The sequence below is a fragment of the Podarcis bocagei genome (genome assembly GCF_964188305.1).
Source record: "Podarcis bocagei genome assembly, chromosome: 1".
Taxonomy (NCBI): Eukaryota; Metazoa; Chordata; class Lepidosauria; order Squamata; family Lacertidae; genus Podarcis; species Podarcis bocagei.
In genome coordinates this window covers 22,066,749-22,093,752 of record NC_138125.1, presented here as the reverse complement: position 1 = coordinate 22,093,752, position 27,004 = coordinate 22,066,749, and the positions used below count along the sequence as shown (strand labels likewise).

General features: G+C 42.5%; 1 protein-coding gene across 3 annotated transcripts; it reads left to right on the top strand.

Moving 5' to 3' along the window:
• The first annotated feature begins 3,518 nt into the window (after positions 1-3,518).
• LOC308575669 (alpha-1-antiproteinase-like) lies at positions 3,519-21,296 on the top strand. Of its 3 annotated transcripts, none has more exons than XM_081174480.1 (5): positions 3,519-3,628; positions 5,537-5,716; positions 19,209-19,479; positions 19,768-19,825; positions 21,040-21,296. In XM_081174480.1, exons 2-5 carry the CDS (start codon positions 5,557-5,559, stop codon positions 21,202-21,204), a joined length of 654 nt encoding a protein of 217 aa, XP_081030606.1. In that variant the 5' UTR covers positions 3,519-3,628; positions 5,537-5,556; the 3' UTR covers positions 21,205-21,296. The 3 variants fall into 3 exon arrangements, with proteins under 3 accessions (XP_081030606.1, XP_081030605.1, XP_081030607.1); XM_081174479.1 differs by having other exon boundaries at positions 3,524-3,628; positions 19,765-19,825; XM_081174481.1 differs by lacking the exons at positions 3,519-3,628; positions 5,537-5,716 and adding an exon at positions 3,655-3,743 and having other exon boundaries at positions 19,765-19,825.
• Positions 21,297-27,004: the final 5,708 nt, after the last annotated feature.

The window sequence follows — 27,004 nt, the reverse complement described above, 5'->3', positions numbered from 1 at the left end:
GGTATTGGGGGACTTCAACATCCATGCTGATGCCACTCCCTCCTCACAGGCTCTGGACCTGGTGTCTTCCATGGCGACACTAGGGCTCTCCCAGTTTGTTTCGGGCCCCACACATCAAGCAGGCCACACGCTGGATTTGATCTTTGGCGTCGGTATAGATGTGATCATGTCTCCTTCGATTAAGGTGCCATGGTCTGATCACTACGCTCTGAAAGCCAGGATTGACTTTCCACCCCCACCCTGCTTAGGTGGCGAGCCAATTTGGGCTCGCCCGCAGAGGCTGATGGACCCTGAGAGATTCCGCCAAGCCTTGCGGGACCTTGCTCCCCCTGGCGACTCATTGACTGAGCTTGTTGAGGGCTGGAATGCCCAGCTCCTGGCAGCCATCGATGAGATCGCACCTAAGCGCCCTCTGCGACCCCGCAGAAACCGGGCTCTCTGGTTTACCGAGGAGCTCCGGAAAATGAAGCGGGACCTCAGACGGCTAGAGCGAGTATGGCGGGGTGCCCGTGACGGAGCCTCAAGAACATCTTATAGGGCTTTTATGAAAACCTACGAGATGGCGGTGAAGGCTGCTAAGAAGTCATACTTCTCGGCCTCCATTGCATCCGCTAGCTCTCGCCCAGCGCAATTATTTAGTATAATCAGGTCTTTAACGTCCCTTGAGGGACAGCCAAATTTAAATAACAAATTGACACACGGCTGTGAGGCATTTGCGAGCTTTTTTGCGGAGAAGGTCTTGTCGCTCCGCCATGACCTCCCTGCCAATTTGGATACAATAAAGGAACTGGAGGCCCCTCGACTGTCCTCGGGTCCAGTATTGGACCACTTCGACCAGATATCCCCAGCCGATGTGGACAGACTCCTCCGAGCTGGAAAGCCCACCACCTGTCCTCTCGACCCGTGCCCGTCTTGGCTGATTAGAGCGTGTCCAGACGAGGTGCGGGCCCTCCTGGGGGATATCATCAATTTGTCCCTTGGCACGGGGACATTCCCAGGGGAACTGAAGGAGGCAGTGGTGCGCCCGCTCTTAAAGGAAACATCATTAGATCCTTTAGATCTATCCAATTACCGCCCGGTTTCGAATCTTCCGTTCCTGGGTAAGGTAATTGAGAGAGCGGTTGCTGAACAGCTTGGTGGGTTTCTGGATGAAACATCAGCTCTGGATCCATTCCAGTCCGGCTTCCGCGCTGGTCATGGGACCGAGACGGCTCTGGTCGCCCTAACAGATGACCTTCGTAGACAGCTGGATCGAGGCGGGTCGGGGCTGCTGATTCTTCTAGATCTATCAGCAGCTTTCGACATGGTCGATCACGAACTTCTGGACCACCGCCTTGCCGACGTGGGGATCCAGGGCACAGTCCTTCAATGGCTGCGCTCGTTTCTCTCTGGTCGGGGACAGTGGGTGGCGCTTGGGGGGGAATTGTCATCGCGCCACTCCTTGGTGTGTGGAGTACCTCAGGGTGCGATACTCTCCCCGATGCTTTTCAACATCTTTATGCGCCCCCTCGCCCAGCTTGTTCGGAGTTTTGGGCTGGGTTGTCATCAGTATGCCGATGACACCCAACTCTATCTGTTGATGGATGGCCATCCTGACTCGGCCCCAGACACACTGACCAGATGTTTGGAAGCTGTGGCTGGATGGTTACGTGGGAGCCGGTTGAAGCTAAATCCTTCGAAGACAGAGGTCCTGTGGCTGGGACGGGGCGATATGGGTTTGGGGGGGCAACTCCCATCTCTTGTGGGGGCGCAATTAGTGCCAGCACCGTCCGTTAAGAGTTTGGGTGTAATCTTCGACACCTCCCTTTCCATGGAGGCGCAGATTGCAGCTATAACAAAGGCGGCATTTTTCCATCTCCGCCAAGCTAAGCAGTTGGCTCCTTACCTCTCTCGCCCTGACCTAGCCACTGTGATCCACGCGACGGTCACCTCCAGACTGGATTATTGTAACTCGCTCTACGTGGGGCTGCCTTTGAGACTGACCCAGAAACTCCAGCGGGTGCAGAATGCTGCAGCGAGACTCCTTACGAGGTCTTCGCTGCGAGATCACATTCACCTGGTGCTATACCAGCTGCACTGGCTCCCGGTGGAGTACAGGATCAGGTTTAAGGTGCTGGTTTTAACCTTTAAAGCCCTATATGGCCTAGGACCCTCGTACCTACGGGACCGCCTCTCCTGGTATGCCCCACAGAGAAACCTACGGTCTTCAAATAAAAACATCTTGAAGGTCCCAGGCCTCAGAGAGGTTAGGCTGGCCTCAACTAGAGCCAGGGCTTTTTCGGCTGTGGCTCCGATCTGGTGGAACGCTCTGTCACAAGAGACCAGGGCCTTGCGGGACTTGACATCCTTCCGCAGGGCCTGCAAGACAGAGCTGTTCCACCAGGCCTTTGGCCAGGGCACAGCCTGACTCCCTCCCTCGGCAATCTTCGCAGAGCTCTGGCCCAATGGTTGCCAGTGGCTTGAATTAATTAATTTTTATAATGAATGATTTTAGAATGTTGTTTATGTTGTACTTTTGTACTGTTTTATTGTTGTTAGCCGCCCTGAGCCCGGCTTCGGCTGGGGAGGGCGGGATATAAATAAAATTTATTATTATTATTATTATTATTATTATTATTATTATTATTATTATTATTATTATTATTTCTACGATCTCTGCTGCAGGTACCCAACTGTGTCCCCAACTCCATACTTCTTTTAGAAGCTGGTGAATGCCCAATTTCAACTAAAGCGTGGTGGGCTGCCCTAAAACATTGGCTCAGGATTTCAGTGTTTGATCTAGGGAAGGGTTTGTACCAACACCTGACCAATGAGGAATTTGTCAGCAAATGGCAGAAAACCATGGCTAAAAAAGCCACCTCTATTGGTCGATCACCCCCTCCCAACTGTATTGCCTGGGTTATGAAGGCGCCCTAAAGATGTTAAAGCAAAGATTATGGGTTAATGCACACAGTGACTTGCGATCTCGATCACACGCATTCTTTAGTCTGCTGGCAGTAGGAGTACAATATGGGCATGTCTTTAAGTTAACATCTTACATTAAAAATCTGACAGTACCAAATTATCGAAGGCTTTTCACCAAAGCCAGACTAAACGTCTTTCCTTCTGCAGTGTTGGATGGCAGGTTGAGAGGAGTTCCCTACCAGGACAGACTTTGCTCGTGTGCTCAAGACAGCGATTCCATAAAACATATTTTATTGCACTGTGCAAAATATGAGCAAGTCACGGCTGAACTGTTATTACCATTGCTGGTACCTTTCCCGGGAAAATCAGAGGCTAACTATGTCAGGTTCCTATTGGAAGACAGGACAAATGCTGGAACATTAGCAGTGGCAAAGTTTTTATCGGTGGTTGCAAGAACCAACGATCCCTATATTCTGAACAAAATGCTTGTTTAACCTGGAGGTAGGCTGTATGAATTGTGTATTGCTTTGTAATGATTTGTTGGGTCTCTGGACCATAAAAAAGATTGATGATGATGGTATCCAGCAATGCAAGCCATAGTCAATATTTGTTGTTCTTGGCTTAGTCCGTTGTGTTTAATGAAGGAGACAGTGCCCCAACATAAATAGCCACATACTGCAAAGAGTTTTCCCTGCTTCTTCCCAGAGACACCTCTGAACGTTCCGTAAGTATCAAGCGTGCCTTTCCCAATGATGCGACAGCAGAGGGTGGCTTGGAGGGTACCATGGGGGTGGTCTGTGTGTCAATGGAAATGTCAGGTAAGGAGAGAAGAGGAGCAGGTATGAAAAAGGAGGTGATGGTGAAAAATGGGTTGAAAAGGAGGCTGCAGAATAGAAGCAGCTTTCGAAATGGGGAGTTGCAAAGGGTGGTTAGAAATAGCATCAGGCACGTACTGAAGTCATGTAGGTGGTACATGACTTCCGTCAGACTAGCCAAAATATACAAACTAAAATCAAATTTGTGTTGGAGATGTCAAGAGGTGGAGGGAACGATGTATCATGTATGGTGGGGATGTGGGAAAATAAAAACATTCTGGAGTAATGTAGTGGTTTGGAGTTACTCGTGCATAAACTGTCCCCTTTTGGAGCTTGGCTGCCTGGGTTAAACAGTCCTGACTGCACAGCCCATCTCAGCGTGGCTGCCTCAGTCGCTCGCAGAGTCTGTCTGTGGGCGTTTCTTAAACCGTTGCCAGCATAAGAGTTGTTTGACTCCCAATCGTCTCCACCTCTCATTGTGCGGGAGTATCCTGCGCAAGGAGGGCGTGGGTAGTGGAGGACCAGGGCTCTCCTCACTGACTTCCAAGGAAGAATCCCGGAGCCCTTCCACCTCTTCTCCCATTTGCTCTCCTGGCTCCTTGGTGTTACGCTGATTTCCTTCCCCCTCCATCAAGCTGCATCTCCCCCTAGTGCTTGTTCCTTCCCCTGCAGAATCAGAGAGCCTCTCCTTCACCTGTTGCTCTGATGTCAGTTTCCTGACAAGTAACATTCACGAAGAACTAAAAAAGATGTTTAGAACATCATTTGAGAAAAAGCCAGAAGCGTTTCTACTAGGCTTAGTCTCAAAAGACATCCCCGGTGATAAGAAAAATGTGTTTTAATGTGCCACAGCTGCTGCCAGACTACCATTAGCCAAAAACTGGAAAGGGGACACCATTCCCTCAGTAGCGGAGTGGCAAAACAAGCTTTGTGAATTTATAGATCTGGCTAAAATGACAGCGGCTACTAGATTCCAATCAAATCAAAAATTAAAGAAAGAATGGGAATGTGTGGAAGAATACATGACAAAGCATCATTTCAAAACAGATTTATTGATATGCATTGACTGAAGTTCGTAAAGTTAAGCTTAAAAAAAGAAAAGTGACTAATGGGGAATATGTAAATAATTTTCCTTAACACAATATTATAGTAATGAATAATATTGAAAGCTGAGCATGGATGGAGCGAAGTCACAATGGTATAAATCAGAAAAACGAATAGACAGTAATATATATGTTGATAGTATGTATTGTAAAGAATAATAAAAGGTGTAACTGAATGTAACAATGCAAAATTAAAATGAAAGATAAAATGAAAAAAGAAAAAAGAAATAGCATCAGGCAAATTTTGCTGTCCTTTACCTTATTCCATTTTGGGTAATTGACAAAGGTTGTAACCTGTGCTTTTTCTGGGGGCACACAGTACTGGCACCATTTATTTATTTTTTAATTATTAAATGTTTGGAACTTCCTATAGCAACTTCATGATGAGTCTTCAGGATGAGTGCTGGCACGTTTGTTTCCTTTTAAAAAACAAAAACATGGGTTTTAACAAAGATCACTTTGTCCCTAATATTCTGCCCAAAGGGGGAAAAGTGGGTTTTTAAAAATTTTCTGCCAGAATGCCAGACAATAGCTGAAATGCAAGCCAGAGTCCTCCGCACAACAGTACCAGAGAAGCCTAAGAGACCGGAGAGGACAAAAGCAACAAATAAAGATTGTCTGCCATGTTAATATAAAATAGACCTAAACACAATGCCAACATCCTTCATTGTATAGTTGCAATGGTAATTTTTAAATGTGATCCCCTCCCCCCAGAGAACTTCCAGAGGAACACAATGCCTCACATCTACCTGTCTTTGCTTCTGGCTGGGCTCTGTGCTTTTGCCCACTGTCACCACAAGGGGGACGATGACCATTCTCCTCTTGCTGAAGGTGACAGAGATTTGCCTTCTGTGAAGATAGTCCATATCTACTACGACCTTCCTTCGGAGACTGGTGAGAAGAACATCTTCTCTTTTTTTATAATATTTTTATTCATTTTCAAATACAAATTTATACGACCATTATCAGAATTTATCACATAATCTTCTTTTTTTTTTACATCCCTCAGTTTCTCAGCCAATCTTCCGTTTTATTTATTTGTTTACACATTTTCTAATTTTAATATTGCCTTTAAAATATACCCTCCCCAGCCTTATTCTCTTTTTTGCAATATTCCTCATATTTCCACAGAACATCTTGAAAACCTACAAGAGTTGTCTGTTCATCACATATATTTTTCAGATAATCTGTAAATTTTCCCCAGTCCTCGATGAACTTCTGGTCTTGCAAATATCGAATCTTCCCTGTTAGTTTATCCAGTTCTGCAAAGTCCGTCATTTTCGATCTCCATTCTTCAACCGTCAGTAATTCTTCCTGTTTCCATTTTTGGGCAAGGAGTATTCTCGCCGCTGTTACTGCGTATTTGAAAACTTTACAGTCTTTTTTACATATTTCATTTCCTACAATTCCTAAAAGAAAAGCCTCCGGTTTCTTAACAAATGTATATTTTAACATCTTTTTCAATTCATTATAAATCATTTCCGAGAAGCCTTTCACTTTCTTACATTCCCACCACATATGATAAAATGTCCCTTCTTTTTCTTTACACTTCCAACACTTATTACATGTTTTATACATTTTTGCAAGTTTTACTGGTGTAATATACCATCTATATACCATTTTCATAACATTTTCCTTTAACACAGTACATGCCGTAAATCTTAATCTTCCATTCCATAGTTTTATCCAATCATCCAATTGTATGTTGTTTAGTCGTTTAGTCGTGACCGACTCTTCGTGACCCCATGGACCAGAGCACGCCAGGCACTTCTGTCTTCCACTGCCTCCCACAGTTTGGTCAAACTCATGTTTGTAGCTTCGAAAATACCGTCCAACCGTCTCGTCCTCTGCCGTCCCCTTCTCCTTGTGCCCTCCATCTTTCCCAACATCAGGGTCTTTTCCACGGAGTCTTCTCTTCTCATGAGGTGGCCAAAGTACTGGAGCCTCAGCTTCACGATCTGTCCTTCCAGTGAGCACTCAGGGCTGATTTCCTTAAGAATGGATCGGTTTGATCTTCTTGCAGTCCATGGGACTCTCAAGAGTCTCCTCCAGCACCATAATTCAAAAGCATCAATTCTTCGACGGTCAGCCTTCTTTATGGTCCAGCTCTCACTTCCATACATCACTACTGGGAAAACCATGGCTTTAACTATACAGACCTTTGTTGGCAAGGTGATGTCTCTGCTTTTTACGATACTGTCTAGGTTTGCCATCGCCTTTCTCCCAAGGAGCAGGCGTCTTTTAATTTCGTGACTGTTGTCACCATCTGCAGTGATCATGGAGCCCAGGAAGGTAAAATCTCTCACTGCCTCCATTTCTTCCCCTTCTATTTGCCAGGAGGTGATGGGCCCAGTGACCATGATCTTCGTTTTTTTGATGTTGAGCTTCAGACCATATTTTGCACTGTCCTCTTTCAACCTCACTAAATGTTCTTTAATTCCTCCTCACTTTCTGCATATCAAGGTTGTGTCATCTGCATATCTGAGGTTGTTGATATTTCTTCTGGCGATCTTAATTCTGGCTTGGGATTCATCCAGCCCAGCCTTTCGCATGATGAATTCTGCATATAAGTTAAATAAGCAGGGAGACAATATACAGCATTGCCGTACTCCTTTCCCAATTTTGAACCAATCATTTGTTCCATATCCAGTTCTAACTGTAGCTTCTTGTCCCACATAGAGATTTCTCAGGAGACAGATGAGATGATCAGGCACTCCCATTTCTTTAAGAACTTGCCATAGTTTGCTGTGGTCGACACAGTCAAAGGCTTTTGCATAGTCAATGAAGCAGAAGTAGATGTCTTTCTGGAACTCTCTAGCTTTCTCCATAATCCAGTGCATGTTTGCAATTTGGTCTCTGGTTCCTCTGCCTCTTCTAAATCCAGCTTGCACTTCTGGGAGTTCTCGATCCACATACTGCTTAAGCCTGCCTTGTAGAATTTTAAGCATAACCTTGCTAGCGTGTGAAATGAGTGCAATTGTGCGGTAGTTGGAGCATTTTTTGGCACTGCCCTTCTTTGGGATTGGGATGTAGATGGATCTTCTCCAATCCTCTGGCCACTGCTGAGTTTTCCAAACTTGCTGGCATACTGAGTGTAGCACCTTAACAGCATCATCGTTTAAAATTTTAAATAGTTCAGCTGGAATACCATCACTTCCACTGGCCTTGTTATTTGCAGTGCTTTCTAAGGCCCATTTGACTTCACACTCCAGGATGTCTGGCTCAAGGTCAGCAACCGCACTACCTGGGGTGTACGAGCCATCCATATCTTTCTGGTATAATTCCTCTGTGTATTCTTGCCACCTCTTCTTGGTGTCTTCTTCTTCTGTTAGGTCCTTTCCACTCTTGTCTTTTATTATGGTAATCTTTGTACGAAATGTTCCTTTCATATCTCCAATGTTCTTGAACAGATCTCTGGTTTTTCCCATTCTATTGTTTTCTTCTATTTCTTTGCATTGCTCGTTTAAGAAGGCCTTCTTGTCTCTCCTTGCTATTTTTTGGAAATCTGCATTCAATTTCCTGTATCTTTCACTATCTCCCTCGCATTTTGCTTTCCTTCTCCCCCCCGCTATTTGTAAGGCCTCGTTGGACAGCCACTTTGCTTTCTTGCATTTCCTTTTCATTGGGATGGTTTTAGTTGCTGCCTCCTGTATAATGTTACGAGCCTCCATCCATAGTTCTTCAGGCACTCTGTCCTCCAAATCTAAATCCTTAAACCTGTTCCTCACTTCCACTGTGTATTTATAAGGGATTTGACTTAGACTGTATCTTACAGGCCCAGTGGTTTTTCCTACTTTCTTCAGTTTAAGCTTGAATTTTGCTATAAGAAGCTGATGATCTGAGCCACAGTCAGCTCCAGGTCTTGTTTTTGCTGACTGTATAGAGCTTCTCCATCTTTGGCTGCAGAGAATATAATCAATCTGATTTCGATGCTGCCCATCTGGTGATGTCCATGTGTAGAGTCGTCTCTTGTGTTGTTGGAAAAGAGTGTTTGTGATGACCAGCTTGTTCTCTTGGCAGAACTCTATTAGCTTTTGCCCTGCTTCATTTTGAACTCCAAGGCCATTCTTTTAAGGATCTGTAATATTTAGAGGTCAGTCCATTCGGTCCTGGAGATTTGCCTAGTTGCATATTCTGAATGGCACCTTCTATCTCCTGTTCAGTTATTTTATAGTTCAGCATTAATTTATTTTCCTGAGAGATTTTTTGTAATCCATTTGTTTTCAAAAATCGATCTAAATCAATTTCTTTCTGTGGTCCTTGTGTATATAATTGTTTAAAGTACCTCTGGAAACAGTTTCTAATCTCAGCTGGGTTCTGTATGTTCCTTCCTTCGACTTCTAAATTTGTAACCGTATTTAATTTTTTTTTTTTTTTAAAAAAAAATTTTTATTGCGTTTCTTTTCATAGGTTAACAAATTTGTTTACATGGCAACGTACAAGAAACATTTTTTTATATGTATATATGAAAAAAAAATAAACAAAGAAAAAATATTAAGAAACTTTCCTTAACATCTTTCAACAGTTCACTTTTGGACCTCCTCACATCCTCTCAGCATTGCATTCATTGTTCTAGCCAGTTCAGCAATTTGTTATCTTGTTTCCCATCTTATTATACCTTTAAGTATATTATGTTACCAATTTCAAAAGTTTGTAATTTAATTTTAAAACTCTTAATAAACATAATATTTTGTTTCAAATATGTCTCGTTTTTTTCCATCAATGCTTACTTTATCATTTGCTTAAAATAAATTGCAGAAGCATAATGTTTCTTAATCGTGCGCTATCTTAACATTCAAACAACTTATAATGTTTTTGCAAGTAGTCCTTAAATTTTTTCCAGTCCTCCTCCATTGTTTCTTCGCTCAGATCTCGGATTCTGCCAGTCATTTCTGCCAACTCCATGTAGTCCATCAACTGCGTCTGCCAGTCCTCCAGTGTGGGTAAATCTGGTGTTTTCCAGAACTTAGCGATGAGAATTCTAGCTGCTGTAGTTGCGTACATAAACAAGGTTCTGTCCTTCTTTGACACCTTCCGGTCCACCATGCCCAGAAGAAAGGCCTCTGGTTTCTTAGAAAAGGTATATCTAAATACCTTTTTCAGCTCATTATGTATCATTTCCCAAAAGGCCTTTACTTTCGGGCAGGTCCACCAGAGGTGAAAGAATGTCCCTTCTGCCTCCTTGCATTTCCAACACTTATTATCAGAAAGATGGTATATTTTAGCCAACTTGACTGGGGTCATGTACCACCGGTATACCATTTTCATAATGTTCTCTTTCAAGGCACTACATGCCGTGAATTTCATGCCGGTGTTCCATAACCTTTCCCAGTCCTCAGACATAATGTTGTGTCCTACATCCTGTGCCCATTTTATCATAGCAGATTTAACTGTCTCATCCTGTGTGTTCCATTTAAGCAGCAAGTCATACATCCTTGAAAGTACCTTAGTCTTTGGTTCTAATAACTCCGTCTCCAGTTTCGATTTCTCCAACTGGAAACCCACTTTTTTGTCCATTTTGAATACCTCTTGAATTTGAGCATAATGTAACCAATCTCGCACCTTACCTTTTAATTTGTCCTGGCTTTGGAGCTTCCAATTGTCTCCAACTCTTTCAATCAGTTCCCAATATTTTGGCCAATAGGCCTCCATATTGGGCTTTTTTTTTGAAATCTTGGCTTCCACAGGTGATAACCACCTCGGGGTCTTGTTTTCTAATAAATCCTTATACTTCATCCAAACGGCAAAAATTGATTTTCTGACAATATGGTTTTTGAACAATTTATGAACCTTCGCCTTGTCATACCACAAGTATGCATGCCAACCATACACATTATCAAACCCCTCCAGATCTAGGACATCGGTGTTTTCCAACAGGAACCAATCCTTCAACCAGCAGAAGGCTGCAGCTTCATAGTACAACCTTAAGTCCGGCAGGGCAAACCCCCCTCTTTCTTTTGAGTCGGTTAGTATTTTAAATTTTATTCGGGGCTTTTTGCCCTGCCAGACAAACTTAGAAATATCCTTCTGCCATTTTCCAAAACATTCCATTCTGTCCACGACCTGAAGGGTTTGAAATAAGAATAGCATTTTTGGCAAAACACACATCTTTATAGCTGCGATTCGGCCTGACAAGGTAAGTTTCAGTCTTGACCAGATATCCAAGTCTTTTTTAATTTCCGACCAACATTTTTCATAGTTATCTTTGAAAAGGTTTAAATTTTTGGTGGACAAATACACCCCCAGGTATTTCACTTTTTTAACCACACTTAGCTCTGTCTCTTTCTGATACCCCTCTATCTCAGTAGGTGTCAAATTTTTGACCAAAACCTTAGTTTTTTGTTTGTTTAACTTGAATCCCGCCACCCGACCAAACTCCAAAATAAGTTCCAAAACTCTTTTTGTGCTAGATACTGGCTCCTGTACTGTCAAGACTAGGTCATCTGCGAAGGCTTTCAGTTTGTATTGTTTCGCTCCGACCTCTATACCTTGCACCAACTGGTCCTCCCTAATCATATTCAGCAATACCTCCAGAACAGAAATAAATAGCAGAGGGGATAAAGGGCACCCCTGTCGTGTCCCTTTTTCAATTAGAAGTTCGTCCGACACCACATTGTTCACTATCAACTTGGCTTTTTGCTCTGAATAAATTGCTTCTAGTCCATTTTCAAACCCCCGTCCCACTCCCATCCCCTTCAGATTTTTCTTCATAAACATCCAAGAAATGTTGTCAAATGCTTTCTCCGCATCAATAAAGATTAAAGCAGCCCTTGTGTTTCTAATTCGCAACAGCTCCAATATATCAATAATATTCCTGGTGTTATCAGACATGTGTCTACCAGGGAGAAAGCCTGCTTGGTCCTTGTGAATTACTTCGTTTAAAACGTTTTTAAGTCTACTTGCTAAAATGTCTGCAAATATTTTGTAATCCACATTCAGGAGTGAGATGGGACGGTAGTTCTTAAGCTGAGTCTTTTCCTTCTCTGACTTGGGAATCAATGTGATGAATGCTTCTTTCCACGTTTCCGGTGCCCTTCTCCCCTCCATAATCTGGTTGCAAACCTCCAACAACGGTTGTATCAAACAATCCTTCAGAGTCTTATAATATTTGGAGGTGAGACCATCTGGGCCTGGAGATTTGCCAAGTTGCATATTTTGAATGGCACCTTCAATTTCCTGTTGAGTTATTTTACTGTTGAGAATTGATCTTTTATCTTGACTTATTTTAGATAGTCCATTTGTCCTCAAGAATTGGTCTATATCCGATTCTTTCTGAGGCCCCTGTGCATAAAGTTCCTTGAAATATCTGTGGAAGCACTTTCTTATTTCTTCTGGTTTCTGAACTATTTTTCCTTGAATCTCCAGGTTTGTGACTGTGTTTAGCTTTTGTCTTTTTTTCAATTGCCAAGCTAACAACTTTCCACATTTATTTGCTGATTCAAACGATCTCTGCTTCATTTGTTTAATTTTCCACTCAATCTCTTGGTTGATCAGTTTCGAATATTGTGCTTGATAAAATTTGATCTCTCTTAGCACCTCTTTTGACTTTGGTTTGGTTCTCAGCTTTTTCTCTCCTTCACTTATTTTCTCTAAAATTTTTCCTTTTTTTCCATTCCAATATTTTCTTTTTATCGAATTCTGTTGAATCAGAAACCCTCTCATTACAGCTTTACTTGCGTCCCAGATTGTTCTTTTCTCCACCGTAGTGTTCAAATTTATTTCAAAGTAGTCCTTTAGTGTTTTTTGGGCCTTCTTCACAATCTCTTGATCTCTTAACAAGGTGTCATTCATTCTCCATCTGAAGGATCCAGTTGGAAAAAGTCTCAGTTCCATTTTTAAGGCATTATGGTCGGAGCAGGTTTTTGGGCAGATTTCCACTTTTCTCGTTTTCGGCGCCAGCCCTCTAGATATCCAAATTTGGTCGATTCGTGTCCATGACAAGTGGGCCTCAGAATAGAAGGTTCCTTCTTTACCCAAGGGGTTCCTTGTCCTCCAGATGTCAATCAAGTCCATATTGTCTGTCATTTCAAAAAAGGTTTTAGGGAGTCTGCCGTCTGTTGTTAAGTTTTGATTTTGGGATTTGTCCATATTTGTAGACACCACCCCATTCATATCTCCCATCACAATGATATTAGCATAGTCCAGATAGTCCAACATTGTCTCATGCAGCTTCTTGTAGAATTCTGATTTTCCATCATTTGGCGCATAAACTCCTAATATCAAAATCTTTTCCCCTTGTGTTTGGATTTCAATTGCGAGAATTCTTCCATGATCATCTTTGAATAAAAATTTTGGCGACAGGTTCTCCTTTGCATAAATTACAACACCTCTTTTTTTAACTTTGTCTGATGAGATAAATTCTTGACCAAGTCTTTTATTGATTAATACTTTCCTGTGGAGCCTAGTCACATGTGTTTCTTGCAAACATATTACATCCAATTGTTCTTTTTTTAGGATATGAAATATCCTTCTCCTTTTTTCCGGAGAATTCCCGCCATTTATGTTCCAACTAAGTAGCTGCAGAGACATCCTGTTCTATTTAAAATGTTCTTAAGATGGGGTGTCTTCCTTTTTCTCAGATCCCGAGGGTGTAGGCGTTGGCCCACTTCCGGGCAGTATTGGTGCTGGTAAACCTGGAAGCCAATCCGCTCCTTTTTGGAGATCTTCTCCGTGGTCGTGAAGGAACTTTTGGTTATCTTCAGGTGTTCTTATTTTAACCTTCCTTTCTTTGTAGGTGAAGGATAATCCCTGTGGAAACTCCCACCTATAGGGAATTGCGTTGTGTCTCAGCAATTTTGCTAATTCTGTATAGGTGGCTCTAAGGTCCAGCAGTTGCCTCGGGATATCTCTGTAAATTTCCACCCTTTTGTCTTGTATTTCAATTGCTTTTTTGAAATGTAGGCCTAGGATCTTGTCTCTCTCTTCCTTTGTTCTTAAAATTATCAAACAGTCTCTGGATCTGTCTTTCCTTACCAGTCTTCCCAGTCTATATGCCGAGACTATCCTGAAATCTGTATCTTCCTTTAAACCCCAGAACTTCGAGAATTCCTGTGTTAAGTATCCAATCAAGTCTCCTTGCTCGAGTTCCGGGATGCCTCTCAATTTGATGTTGCTCTCGCGGTTTTTCAGTTCCACCATTGACAGATAGACTTGTTGTTCACCCACCTGTTTGTGCAGGGGCCTAACTTCTCCTTTTATTTCTTCAACCTCTTTTTGTAAGACTCCCACTTTCTGGATCGCTTCTCCAGCTAATTCCCGATTTTCCGCTGTTGCTCCTTGCAATTTCTCTATGGCTTGCGTGTGCTGGGAAACTTGGTCAGTCAATTTTTGAATCGAGGAAGTTGCTTTATCTATCTTCACAGACTGGTCGTCCACCTTCTGGTTTAGACTTGATAATTGCTCCAATATTTGTTTTAATAGTGTATCTGACCCACCTGCTGCCATATCTTCTTCAGTGGACTTCTCAGTTGTTTCCCCTTGTTCTCTATGGGTCACCAGTACAGCTGGAACCGACGAACGGCGTCCTTGAGTCAGCGTTGTTTGTACGAATTGTCTTCTTTCCTTTTCTTTTTCCTTAGCCTCTTTAGTTTCCTTTGCTTTAGATGCTCTTGTTCTCCCTGCACCACTCATTACACATCTGTCAATGTTCAAGGTCAAATTGTCTATTGTTCCATGGGAAAGGCAAATTCAGAAATAAACAACCAGTGAGATGGAATTCAAAACAAAAGTCAGTTCCCAGGATTTTATAATCCGAAAGCCCTGTAGGGGGAGTACCACCAGGTTTCAAAGACAAAGAAGGAAGTAATCCGCCATTAAAGTTCCAAGTTGTTTCAAAACAGTAGATTCCTTAGTCCAAAAGTCCCTTCATAAACTCAAAGTTTCCCAAAGCACCTTTTATAGATCAACAAAGTTTCATGAAAGGTGCTTGTAACAGTATCCCATTCAGTCTTTTCTGCTCAAATATAACAGTTACGTTCCAGCAAAGTTTTGCAACTGTTTCCGCAGTTTGACACAGACCCTCTCTCTGGCAGTCCGACAATCTGGCTCTTTTAAAAAAAACAGCCCAAAGGAGAAAAAAGATAGGAGGAAAGTCACCATTTACTACTTCTTTCAATCAGTGTCCATTTCCACCTTCAGCTCAGTAAAATAAGCAGATCTTATAGCACGAAAAAGTTTAAGCTTCCCACAGTCCCGATTCAAACGCTTCCGTTTTTAGAAGCTTTGCTTTGATCTTTCAGCAATGTCGGAAGACGGACTTCCCTTTTCTCGTCTCCCGCTTTCAGCCAAATTTACCGAATTTCTTCTGCCAAATTTTAAACCCCTTTACTCACGGGTATGTTGCTTGCAGTTTAGCGTTGATTTTAGGAAGAAGGATCAGCGCTCATCTGTAACAGCCGCGCGGCTTCGCTTCCGCGGAAAGAGCGATGAACTCACAGCACCGCTACCCCTCCTTCACTCCGGGTCTCCTTACGGGGTCCCTTCTGTGTTTTCGGAGCAGCTTCTGGTGCCCGCCGAGTCCCACGGCCACGGGCTCCCTCTACCCGTGGTTTATCTTAATGGGTCGTCGCTATGCCGCAGCGAACGACCCTTTTCCGCGGAGCCCCTCTTCAGAGCTCGAAGAGGACCGCCATTACAGTTTCGCGCCGCCCCCGGAAGTCCCTGTAACCGTATTTAATTTTTGTCTTTTTTTTCATTTGCCAAGCCAACAATTTCCCACATTTATTAGCCGACTCAAATGTCTTTTGTCTCACATTCATACAGTTTACAATACTTTTGTAAATAGTCTTTAAATTTCTTCCAGTCCTCTTCCCCTATCTCTTCTCCCAGTTCTCAGATTCTGCCAGTCATTTCTGCCAATTCCATGTAGTCTATCAGTTGCATCTGCCATTCTTCCAGAGTGGGCAAATCTTCTGTCTTCCAGTACTTTGCGATAAGTATTCTTGCAGCTGTTGTTGCATACATAAAAAAAGTTCTGTCCTTTTTTGGCACCATTTGGCCAACAATGCCCAAGAGGAAGGCCTCTGGTTTCTTAAGGAAGGAGTATTTAAATACCTTTTTTAGTTCATTATAGATCACTTCCCAGAAGGCCTTAATCTTTGGGCATGTCCACCAAAGGTGAAAGAATGTTCCTTCAGTTTCTTTACATTTCCAACACTTATTATCTGGCAAATGATATATTTTTGCAAGCTTGACTGGGAGTTCGTGGAAGGAAACTGGGGTGGACTTTGGGGGAAAAAACTTTTTTCTGTTAATGATGAGGGATGGCGGAATGATTGTATAATTTAAATTGAATAGTGGGTTAAACAAATTAAGCTTTAAATTGGGAGTAAGAGCTTGTAGAACCAAATTAATGAAAGGGGAATACAGTTGGGAGGGGGATGGGGGAGTCCCAGAAAGTTGGCAATGAAAGTAAGGTTTTAAGTGTATTTTATCTTTCTTTTTTCTTTGTATTTCTATCTTTTGTGTCTTGGAAACTTTAATAAATATGATTTTTTTTTAAAAAAAGAACCCTCTCATAACAGCTTTACTTGCATCCCAGATTACTCTTTTTTCCACATTGGTGTTCATATTTATCTCAAAATAATCTCTCAAAGTTTTTTGGGCCTTCTTAAGCACTTCTTCATCTCTGAATAAGGTGTCATTCATCCTCCATCTGAAGGAACCAGTTGGTGTTAGTTTCATCTCCATCTTCACAGGATTATGGTCGGAGCAAGTTTTGGGGCAGATTTCCACTTTTCTTGTCTTTGGTGCCATTCCTCTAGTTACCCATATTTGGTCAATTCTTGTCCATGTCAGTTTGGCTTCAGAGAAGAAGGTTCCCTCTCTGGCCAGGGGATTCTTTGTTTTTCAGATATCAACTAGGTCGAAGTTGTCTGTCATCTCAAAAAAGGTTTTCGGTAGTCCTCCGTCCTTAGTGACTACCTGTCTTTGTGCCTTGTCCATATGTGTAGATACCACGCCGTTCATGTCTCCCATCAAAATCTCATTATAATCCAAATAGTCCATCAAGGTCTCATGCAACTTTTTAAAGAATTCAGATTTCCCCTCATTTGGTGCATAAACTCCTACTATCAAAAATTTCTCTCCTTGTGTTTGAATTTCAATTGCCACAAATCTTCCTTGGTCATCTTTGAAGATAAATTTCGGTAATAGTCTCTCCTTTGCATAAATCACTACCCCTCTTTTTTTAACCTTGTACGAAGAAATAAACTCCTGGCCCAATCTTTTGTTGATCAATACTTTCCTGTGTAGCCTTGTTACATGTGTTTCCTGTAGACAAATCAAGTCCAATTGTTCCTTTTTTAATAAATGAAACACAGTTTTCCTTTTCTGGGGGGAGTTGAGACCATTACAATTCCAAGTTAAAAGTTGCAGAGCCATGATGTAGTTACTTTGCTTCTCCTCCAACTGCACCAAGTGCCTGTTCCTCTTCTGTCAGTGGTATCACCTTCTCCAGGCGGTCTTTTAATTCAGGAGGTAGTCTTGGTATGTCTAAAATTCCTCTTTCTAGTGCTCTTAACTCTTCTCCAGCTTCTTTCTGCAGGTCTTCTCCGTGGTCTCTTAAAAATCTGTCTTTGTCGTCCTCTGATCTTATTTTTATCTTTCTCCCTTTGTAGCTGAAGGATAGGCCTTGGGGGAATTCCCACCTAAAGATAATTCCGTTGCTTCTCAGCAGGGTGACCAAATCTCTATAATTGGATCTAAGGTCCAAAAGATATTTCGGAATGTCCTTAAATATCTCCACTTTTGACTGATGTATTTCCAAAGTCTTCTGGAAGTGCAGACTCAAGATTTTATCTCTCTCCTCTTTTGTTCGGAGGGTGATCAAACAGTCTCTCGCCCTGTTCTTCTTCCCTCCTCTTCCAAGCCTAAAAGCACTCACTATCTTAAAGTTTTCCTTCTCCAAATCTGGGTTCCAAAAGTCTGCAAATTCCTGCGTGAAAAAAGTCAGTCAGATTGTCTTTTTCAAGTTCAGGTACGGCCCTGATCCTCAAATTCGTTTGCTTCTCCTTCAATTCAATCATAGACAATATTGACCTGTGGTCTTCAAGTTGTTTGTAAATCGGTGGTATCTTCTCTTCTACAGTAGTTGCTATTTCCTTTGCTTCTTCAGCTGTCTTTCGGGTCTAGGTAGATTCCTGTAGTAATTTCTCAATAGTTTCTGTGTTAGTATTTACCTTCAGTCCCAAATTATTAATACTTGTGGTATTTTGATCGATTTTAACTGATGCTTCAGCTACTTGTTTACTTATTCTTTCCAAAGATTCATTAATTTTACCTAATGCCTGAGCCAAAACATCTTCGGATGCCATTCCTTTGGGTTTAGATTGTGCCAATGCAGCTCCTATTGGTAATCCAGAAGGGCCAGATGTTGATGCTCTTCGCTGCAGCCCAACGTCTGGACGAAATGATCTACCAGACCTCGTCGTTTTTTCCTGAAGCAAATGTATTTTCTCCTTTCCATCTGCCATAACACTCTAGATAAGGCCAGGGTCAATCCCATGATCAGAACTTGTTTTGGAGTGGAAAATTCCCCTGACCCAGCTGTTGTTGTAACAATTTCAAACTTCCTCTAGGGGAACACAGTAACAGTCAAAAATTGTTCCCTTAAAATAATTACCTTTTTTTCTTTTAATCCCCCAATTCACAAAAAAGACGACAGTTTCAATTTCAGTTATTTTCCAGTTACTTTAAAACCAGGAGTGGCAGGGATACTGGAGTGGCTTGCCGGTTCCTGCTCCACGTGGATCACGTTTGGTCAAAACTCTCCACTATGACCTGTCCATCTTGGGTGGCCCTGCATGGCATAGCTCATAGCTTCTCTGAGTTATTCAAGCCCCTTCGCCACAGCTAGGCAGTGATCCATGAAGAGGATCCAATAGTATATTATATCCAAAATCCCTGGCCCAATGTACCATCACCGATTTAACTTCATCTTTTGTATACCATTCCAGCAACAATTTATACATTTTTGATAAAATTTTATAGTCGTTACTTAGTATTTCTGTTTGAAATTTTGAATCCTTTTCCACATAACCTCACTCTTTACAATCCTTTTTAAACATTTCATTAACCTGATAATAATGCAACCAATCATATACATACTCTTGAGAAGAAAATGTTCTTTCCCCCTCTGACCATTTCCACTGCCTTGGCTCTAGTGTCACTGGGAGCTGAACAACTATCTTGAGTCAGCTTTTGTCAGGACTTGGCTTTAATGATATTAAGTAATTGGGAACTAGATTAAGAACAGAGCAATAAAGGCAGGTATCTCAGCATAGTAAGATGCCACTAAAACAGGAGCTTTTATTAAAAGCTCTGAGTATGACAATTAATATTTTGAAGAACTAAATGACATGTATGCTGTTACTGTTCTTTCCATAAGCCGATTGGGAAAAACCTTTCGATTCTCTGAATACAAGAGAAGGAGACTTCTATGTGGATGAGGAAACAACGGTGAAAGTCCCTATGATGAACAAAGACAGCTGGTTTGAGACTTACCATGATAAGATCCTGTCCTGCAAGGTTGTGAAGCTCCCTTACAAGAGCAATGTTTCAGCATTATTTATTCTTCCTGACAAAGAAAAAATGAAGCAGTTGGAAAATGCTCTTAGCAAAGACGTTTTGTTAAAATGGAGGAATTCTACAAAATCACAGTAAGTGGGCATGCTATAGTGGAAAGAGTGTAGTACATATTTGTAGGTGTTGTGAGTTTGAGGGGTAGTGATAGGCTGTGTAAAGACCAAGTCCCTTGTAATTCCAGAACAGGATCAATTGAGCATAGACATCGCTGAGACAGGAGTGCAAACATGTTAGGAATGTGGGTTTCGGAGAGCACATCTTTGATTATAATTCTGTCCTGCCATATGACACCCAAAACTCTCCTGGCACAATTATTTTCATAGCAATACCTCACTAGCCTCTGGTTTCTCTTTCAACAGGAGAATAGATCAAGCAGACCTCTCTGAAATTCCTGGGAAGCCTGAGGTGAAGGTTTCCAAGGTAGGCTTCTCAAAATTCTACAGGTTGATCTATATCTTCTTGCATCCTCCATTTTCCACAGGGGTACCCTCTTGTCTGAATTATGTTCAAATGAACATAATTTGGGGTACTGAAACCACAATCCCATCTCTCATGGAGAGGAGGAGCCTAAATATTTGCTATTCCAGCTAGGATGATTAAGAGGCACCAAAAACCCATCTCTCCCTCTGCTATAGCCTAATGGCATGAGTGGTGCTTGATGACAGTTGAGGGGGGAGCCCCAATGGAGCTGGTCTCCCAACAGAACTGATGGAGAGACTCTTAAGCCCCAGCTCCCCCTCTTCCCTTGGTCATGCTATCTGGGGCTGATGGGATCCAAAGACATCAGGAGGGCCACAGTTTCCTCACCTCTGACACAGAATTTTCAGGAGCAGATGATTCGGTACCAATTGCTTTGCAAAGACTGCAGTTAGCATTGGAGATGGAGGAGAAACCTAATATATTTGCAAGCTTTGTGCAGGCAGTCTCGTTTATCAAATACCTGCTTTAGTCTGATCTGCTCAGGCACTGTAATTCTTTTTTACAATATATACGATTTCTTTATTGTCCTTTTGCCACACAGAACAATGAAACTGAAAATCTACTTAAAACATCCAAAACCCCCTAAAAACTCTGAAACTCCATTTTAAAATGCAATATACTATAGTGCTGATGAACTATATGCTTTGTGTATTACTGCAGCATATTTTTAAAGTATATTACTAAGTCTTTTATCCAGTTATATAAACTTTTGTATTTATCTGTTTATGTGCTGGCTACTTTTGGAAACGTACTGTTTATAATATTATAGGAGTAACAGACTAATATTATATATGATGTATATATGAAATAAGTGTTCGTATTTTTAGCATAATGAGCCTGGTATGGGGATCTTGCTTCTCATCAACAGTAAGGGAGAGAGATAAGAACTAGGAAAAGAATAATTATGGAGAAGATTGACATCAAGATTTTCAGAAAATTCCATCAGTTCCTTGAGGCTGACTGATACACAAATATGATGCTTAGAACTGGTTAGAGGAACCAGATCAATAGGTAATCAGAGTGAGAAATGACCACATGATGTTGTTTCTTAAGACATTCAGTGGATTTGTTTGTTTTGAAGGCCTAGATTTTCTCATGATAAAACCCTGAGTCAGACACAATCTTGCACTAATTTTTGTTGTATTTTTTAGCAGGCTATTCAAGAAGCTTATTTAAATGTCGACGAGAATGACACTGAACCTGCAGCTACTGCTGCCATTGAAATTGTTCCTAGATCCCTTCCTCCTGTACTGGAATTCAATCGCCCATATCTGTCGGTGACTGTTGACGAGGAAATTGATACCGACATTTTCATGTGAAAAGTCACGAATCCTACTGAGGCATGATTTCTCAACTTGTGTTGCAGCACAGAAAACATGGAGTTTCCAATATTAAGCATGATTGATAAGATGCTTTTCACATGTTCCCAAACCGAACAAATAAAACACTGATTGAGTTGTCTGCAAAATCACTTGGCATTTTTCTTTCTTTTCTCACAATCTTAAAAAATATGGTTTTAATTTAAAGTGTGCTCTCTAGCATTCACTCCATGATCTTTTGGGGGGTGTAGACACCTGTGCCATTTGAAAGATCAGGTTAACAGTATTTTATTATTAACTCTCATGCAGCTGTAGTATCCACAAGTAGCCAACAGTTGCAGGGAGAAGGTCAGGTAGCTCAAAAGCTCAGAATGAGCTGAGGCTTTCAGGAGAGGTTACAAATAATAAAAAAGGTTTCTTTGTCTATGCCCAAAGGAAGAGGAAGAATAAGCAAGTTGTAGGTCCTCAGTGTGGAGAACATGGAGAAATTAAATTCGGTGTCAGGGTGAAGGCAGAACTGCTCAACACATACATGGCCTCTGTCTTCACTGAAAAGAAAAACAGTGCCCAACCTGGAGATAACAGGGGGGCGGAAATAATCCATAGAGGGAGCTGCAGTCTAAGACAGGGGAAAAAGATGGTAATGGAACTTCAAATGAATTCAAATCTGCAGGGCCTGATGAGCTGTATCCATTCCAGCTCAGTTTTGGGAGAACCACTTCAGAAATATATTTATGGAAAATCCAAACCTCCCTTCCAGCTTCCAGGATGATGACAGGGCAGAATTGTCACTGCTCCCTCATTGGAGGCCGGTTACTGTGGAGGAAGTCCATACATTAATTGGGAATATGAAGAGCGGAAAGGCTCCGGGGATAGACTTTATCCCAGCGGAACTGATTACAATCAAACCAGCACTGGTGGGCTCCGCTTCTGGCAGCACTTTTTAGGGTAGTAAATAACTCGGGTAAAGTACCATATAGCTGGAAACATGCTATAGTAGTCCCAATCTTTAAGAGAGGCCACCCAAATGTACCCTCCAATTATAGGCCAATTAGCCTGCTTTCAATAATTGGGAAGCTGTATGCCCGATTCCTCAGTAGCAAACTGACAACTTTTCTAAATGAACATAATATAGTATCTGAAGCCCAGGCAGCCTTTCATGAGAACCATTCAACATCAGACCACTGTCTAATGCTCTCCTTCCTAGCTGAGAAGTATACCAGGCCTCTACAGGGGAAACTCTTCGTGGCCTCCATGGATCTGAAATCAGCGTTTGACTCCATCCCCAGATCCCAGCTATGGACCAAATTAAATCTGATTTTGCAAGACAAACAACTCCTCATTCTTATAAAAGCCCTGTACAATGGAACCATTCTGCAGGTCTGATGCGGTCGGCAGGGACAGTTATCAAACAGTATCGAGATGACATGGGGGGTGAGACAGAGATGCATTTTGGCCCCCACATTGTTTTGTCTATTCTTAAATGACCTAGAAGATAGCTTAATGGACCCAGATGGACACCTTCCAAAACTAGGAATGAGAAGGACCGCCTTGTTGTTATATGTGGATGACGCGACCATCATCTCTCGTTGCAGACTGGGTTTGAATTATCTGCTTAGGAAATTTTCTGATTACTGTTCTGGAAATGGTTTATCCATTAATTATGAAAAATCTAAAATTTTAGTTTTTGAAAGAAGCTTCTCCCAGTCTAAATGGGTGCTGAATGGCCATAACCTTGAACAGGTCAAATACTTCAGTTTTCTAGGGCTCACATTCCATCATACAGGCTCTTGGAAGCACCACTGGCAAACGTCCCTTCAAAAGGCAGAGATCACAAAGCTAGCCATACTCAGATTATTTTTCACAAAGGGAGGCAAATATGTTCCAGCAGCCTTAAGGGTTTTCAACGCAAAACCTGTTTCCCAACTCCTGTACGCTGCAAATGTCTGGCATAATGGGGACCTGCCAAAGGTAGATGGCTTTCAGGCAAAATTTCTACGATCTCTGCTGCAGGTACCCAACTGTGTCCCCAACTCCATACTTCTTTTAGAAGCTGGTGAATGCCCAATTTCAACTAAAGCGTGGTGGGCTGCCCTAAAACATTGGCTCAGGATTTCAGTGTTTGATCTAGGGAAGGGTTTGTACCAACACCTGACCAATGAGGAATTTGTCAGCAAATGGCAGAAAACCATGGCTAAAAAAGCCACCTCTGTTGGTCGGTCTCTCCCTCCCCCCAACTGTATTACCTTGGTTATGAAGACGTTAAAGCAAAGATCATGGGATAATGCACACAGTGACTTGTGATCTCGACCACACTCAGTCTGTGTTGGGATTTTAGTTTCCCACCAGCTGCGAGCAGCAGCTACATTGTTGACATCATGTGATGTCTCTGAGCGTGGGACAGGAAGTCTCAGCTAGTTCTCTTGTAACTGGAGAGTTACTTAGAGTTACTTTCACTTCTGAGTTGAAGTCTGAGTCCAGTCAGAGACTCTTGCTCTTGCTGCTCAGGAGAGTAGTCATGCTTGTAAGAGCTGTGTCGTACAGTCTTAATAAAGTAGTTGAGAAGGCTACGGACTGTCTCTTCTGTGATGAGACGCCAGAAGAAGATTAGCGTGCTCCTCTCAGGAGGGAGGGGTCGCTCATAACCGGTCTCTCTGGACTGAGGGAGGAATCCAGCCAGAGAGTGAACACCGGAGAGAAGCCCCGGTGCTTTGGGAAGTTGGCAGCCTTCCTGGGGGTGTTTTTCCCAACAGTCTGTAGTCTGCTGGCAGTAGGAGTACAATATGGGCATGTCTTTAAGTTAACATCTTACATTAAAAATCTGACAGTACCAAATTATTGAAGGCTTTTCACCAAAGCCAGACTAAATGTCTTTCCTTCTGCAGTGTTGGATGGCAGGTTGAGAGGAGTTCCCTACCAGGACAGACTTTGCTCGTGTGCTCAAGACATTAATTCCATAAAACATATTTTATTGCACTGTGCAAAATATGAGCAAGCCCCATCAGACTAGACAAAATATACAAACTAAAATCAAATTTGTGTTGGAGATGTCAAGAGATGGAGGGAATGATGTATCATGTATGGTGGGGATGTGGGAAAGACTTCTGTTATTTTTTTATTTATTTCTTCATTTTCATTTTCATTTTTTTCCATTGTGTTTTCTAATTTTCCGTCAATTGTATTGATTTTTTCTTCCTTTTTTGTCATTTGAATCCATTGGCTTTGGAGCAGCAGAAAACAAGCTTCCTCCCCTTTCCATGAGGCAGCCCTTCATATATTTGAAGAGGACCATCATATTATCTCTTAGTCTTCTGTTCTCTAGACCAATTCCCTCAACTCTTCACCATAAGCCTTGGTAGCTAATTGATCCAAAAGAAGAGTGCAATGTACCACTTAAAACTATATGGTAACAGGCAAGTGGGTTGATGGCAGTAAATAAAACAAAAATAAAGTAAAAGCTACAGCAGTGAGCTTTTCCAGTAGCTTTTCTTCAGGAAGGGGGCCGGTTGATTAATCAACTATTTAAACTTAATTTACTAGCCACCTAATGAGCACCCATTGTTCACTCCCCGTCCCCAGGAGGCTAACAGAAGTTGAGCCACACACCCTGATCTTATTGCCTACTACAATAGCTGGGAGGAGCTACTCAGGAGAATATAAATTTAGAACCAGAATCAGCTCCGGCTGATAAAGTGCCTTAGACATGTGAGTTCATCAGCAGGGCGAGGAGACCAGGGCACCCCATTCTGCCAATGTAATCCCTAACTCTTAATCGGATGATGAAAACAACGACAACATAACCAACCATGCATGCAGAAAGTCAGTAGGGACTTGGAGGAATTTTCAATGTTTTGCACCCTCGGCGTATGTATGATTATCTCCCCATGGGACAGAAGTCATGGGCATGTCAGAGGTGCAATGAGTTCCTGGTCCCCTGGGATCAAGTTCATTCCTTTGAGGCCAAGGTGGCAGAATTAGAAAGTGTACGAGAAGCCAAGACAGTGGCGGAGAAGGCCTTAGGGGAGGTGGTAGCTAGGTCCCACTCCCACAACGACAACCCACTGATGAATTTTTGAATGCATCCGATTCAGACCAGCCCCTGACATTGGATGCTTTTTTGTGAACCAGGCACTCTTTACATTAAAAGAAAATGTTCTTATAAACAAGCCTGGAAGCAAGCTGGTGGTGTAATCTAGAGGCAAACCCAATATTTCCTGGAACTATCTTCAAAAAGGGCACATCACTGCCATGGTCTTTCCGGCGTTCAAAAGTGATAATGGGATTTAGGATAGTTTAGCCCTCTGGGAATGAGGAGATTTACCAGTGCAGTGAACAATGTACTTCAATTAAGTTGATATTCAAGGGAGTACTTGGATAGTGACAATTTTGTATCCAGGAGTACCGCCAGACTACAGAGCTGCTCCTTCCAAGGATGTGCAACACTGCCCAGAATGCAAAGCACCTCTTTCTTTTCAGGTTTCAACTTCAGTTGTGTGACCTGCATTCAGGGGCGCCGACTTATAAAAAATATTGGGGGAGCCCGCGAAAGCTCATGAATAATAAATAAGCTCATGAATATGCAGATAAAGTGGCGCCGCCTCCTCGTGAGCAAATAGGGGAGAGCGTGCTGCTCCTATTAATCAGCTCCGAAGGAAATTGGGTGGAGCTTTTGCTCGGGAGGGAGGGCAGGAGGCATGCAGCCCGACCCTGTGCATTTTGGGCTTGGGGAGGGGCGGCGACGGCGCTCTGCTGGAGGGGCGCCCGAGATTATTGGGGGGGCGGAGCCCCCCAAACGATTTTTTGAGGGGGCTCGGGCCCCCTCAGGCCCCATGGAGTCGGCGCCTATGCCTGCATTTTTCTGACCCACATCGACACATCAGCCAGTTCTATCTCTTGCTTCTCTCTGTCACCAGAGAACTACAGCTGTCACTCACACACAGAGGGAGACACTTTTCCCGAAAACCAAGACCTTCCCTTAAGCCCTGGAAGTTTTTTTACTACAGGCAAGAGTTCCCTCCTTTTCCTTCCTCCCCCTTTCTCCTTGGCCTGCCTTCAGGACCTTTGGAAACAGCAGGGTTGGCCCTGTTGATTTGTGCCAGAGTGCCCGTCTTAAATGGGACATTCCAGGATCCAAACAGAATCCAGGATTGGCTTCTGTGATCCATGATGTCCCACTTAAAATGGAACAATTGGGGGTATGAGATTGCCAGGAGAACCCACTGCCACTCCCAATTTTATCCTCACTAGAGGGGACAGTATGCTTGTGGTGTTTGCCCTCCTAGGTTGGTGACGTCATACTGGGTTCATAAGGAAAGGGTTAACTAATTGTAAAATTACTAACCTATAGGATCCCAAGGGGAGGAGTTAGAGTTAGAGTTAGAGTTGTGAAGAAGTCAGTCTCGAGTTAGAGAAGGGAGAGGGAGGATAAGTCTGTAGGTTGGGCTAGTTTGATGTGAGAGAGTGAGAGAATATGTTAAGAGGAGTCAGTTAAACATTTGGGATGATCGGTTAGAAGGTATTAGGAAGGTATAGGCCGATAAAGAAACTAAGGTTAAGAAACTGACAAGAAAAATTGTCTGAAACCATAAACTTGTTAAAGCTTATAAAATAAACTTATTTATTTGGTTTAATGTTAACAACTGTCTGGACTCAGTGTGTACCCGAGAGAAACGAGTTAGTGGCAGCAGGGAAGCAATCACAGTGGTGGCACAGGGATCAATAGACCGTCAAATGTCCAGGGACCCTGTGTGATCGCCACAACGCTGTAGACTTGGGACTATTGGTGTCCAGCAGTGCAAGC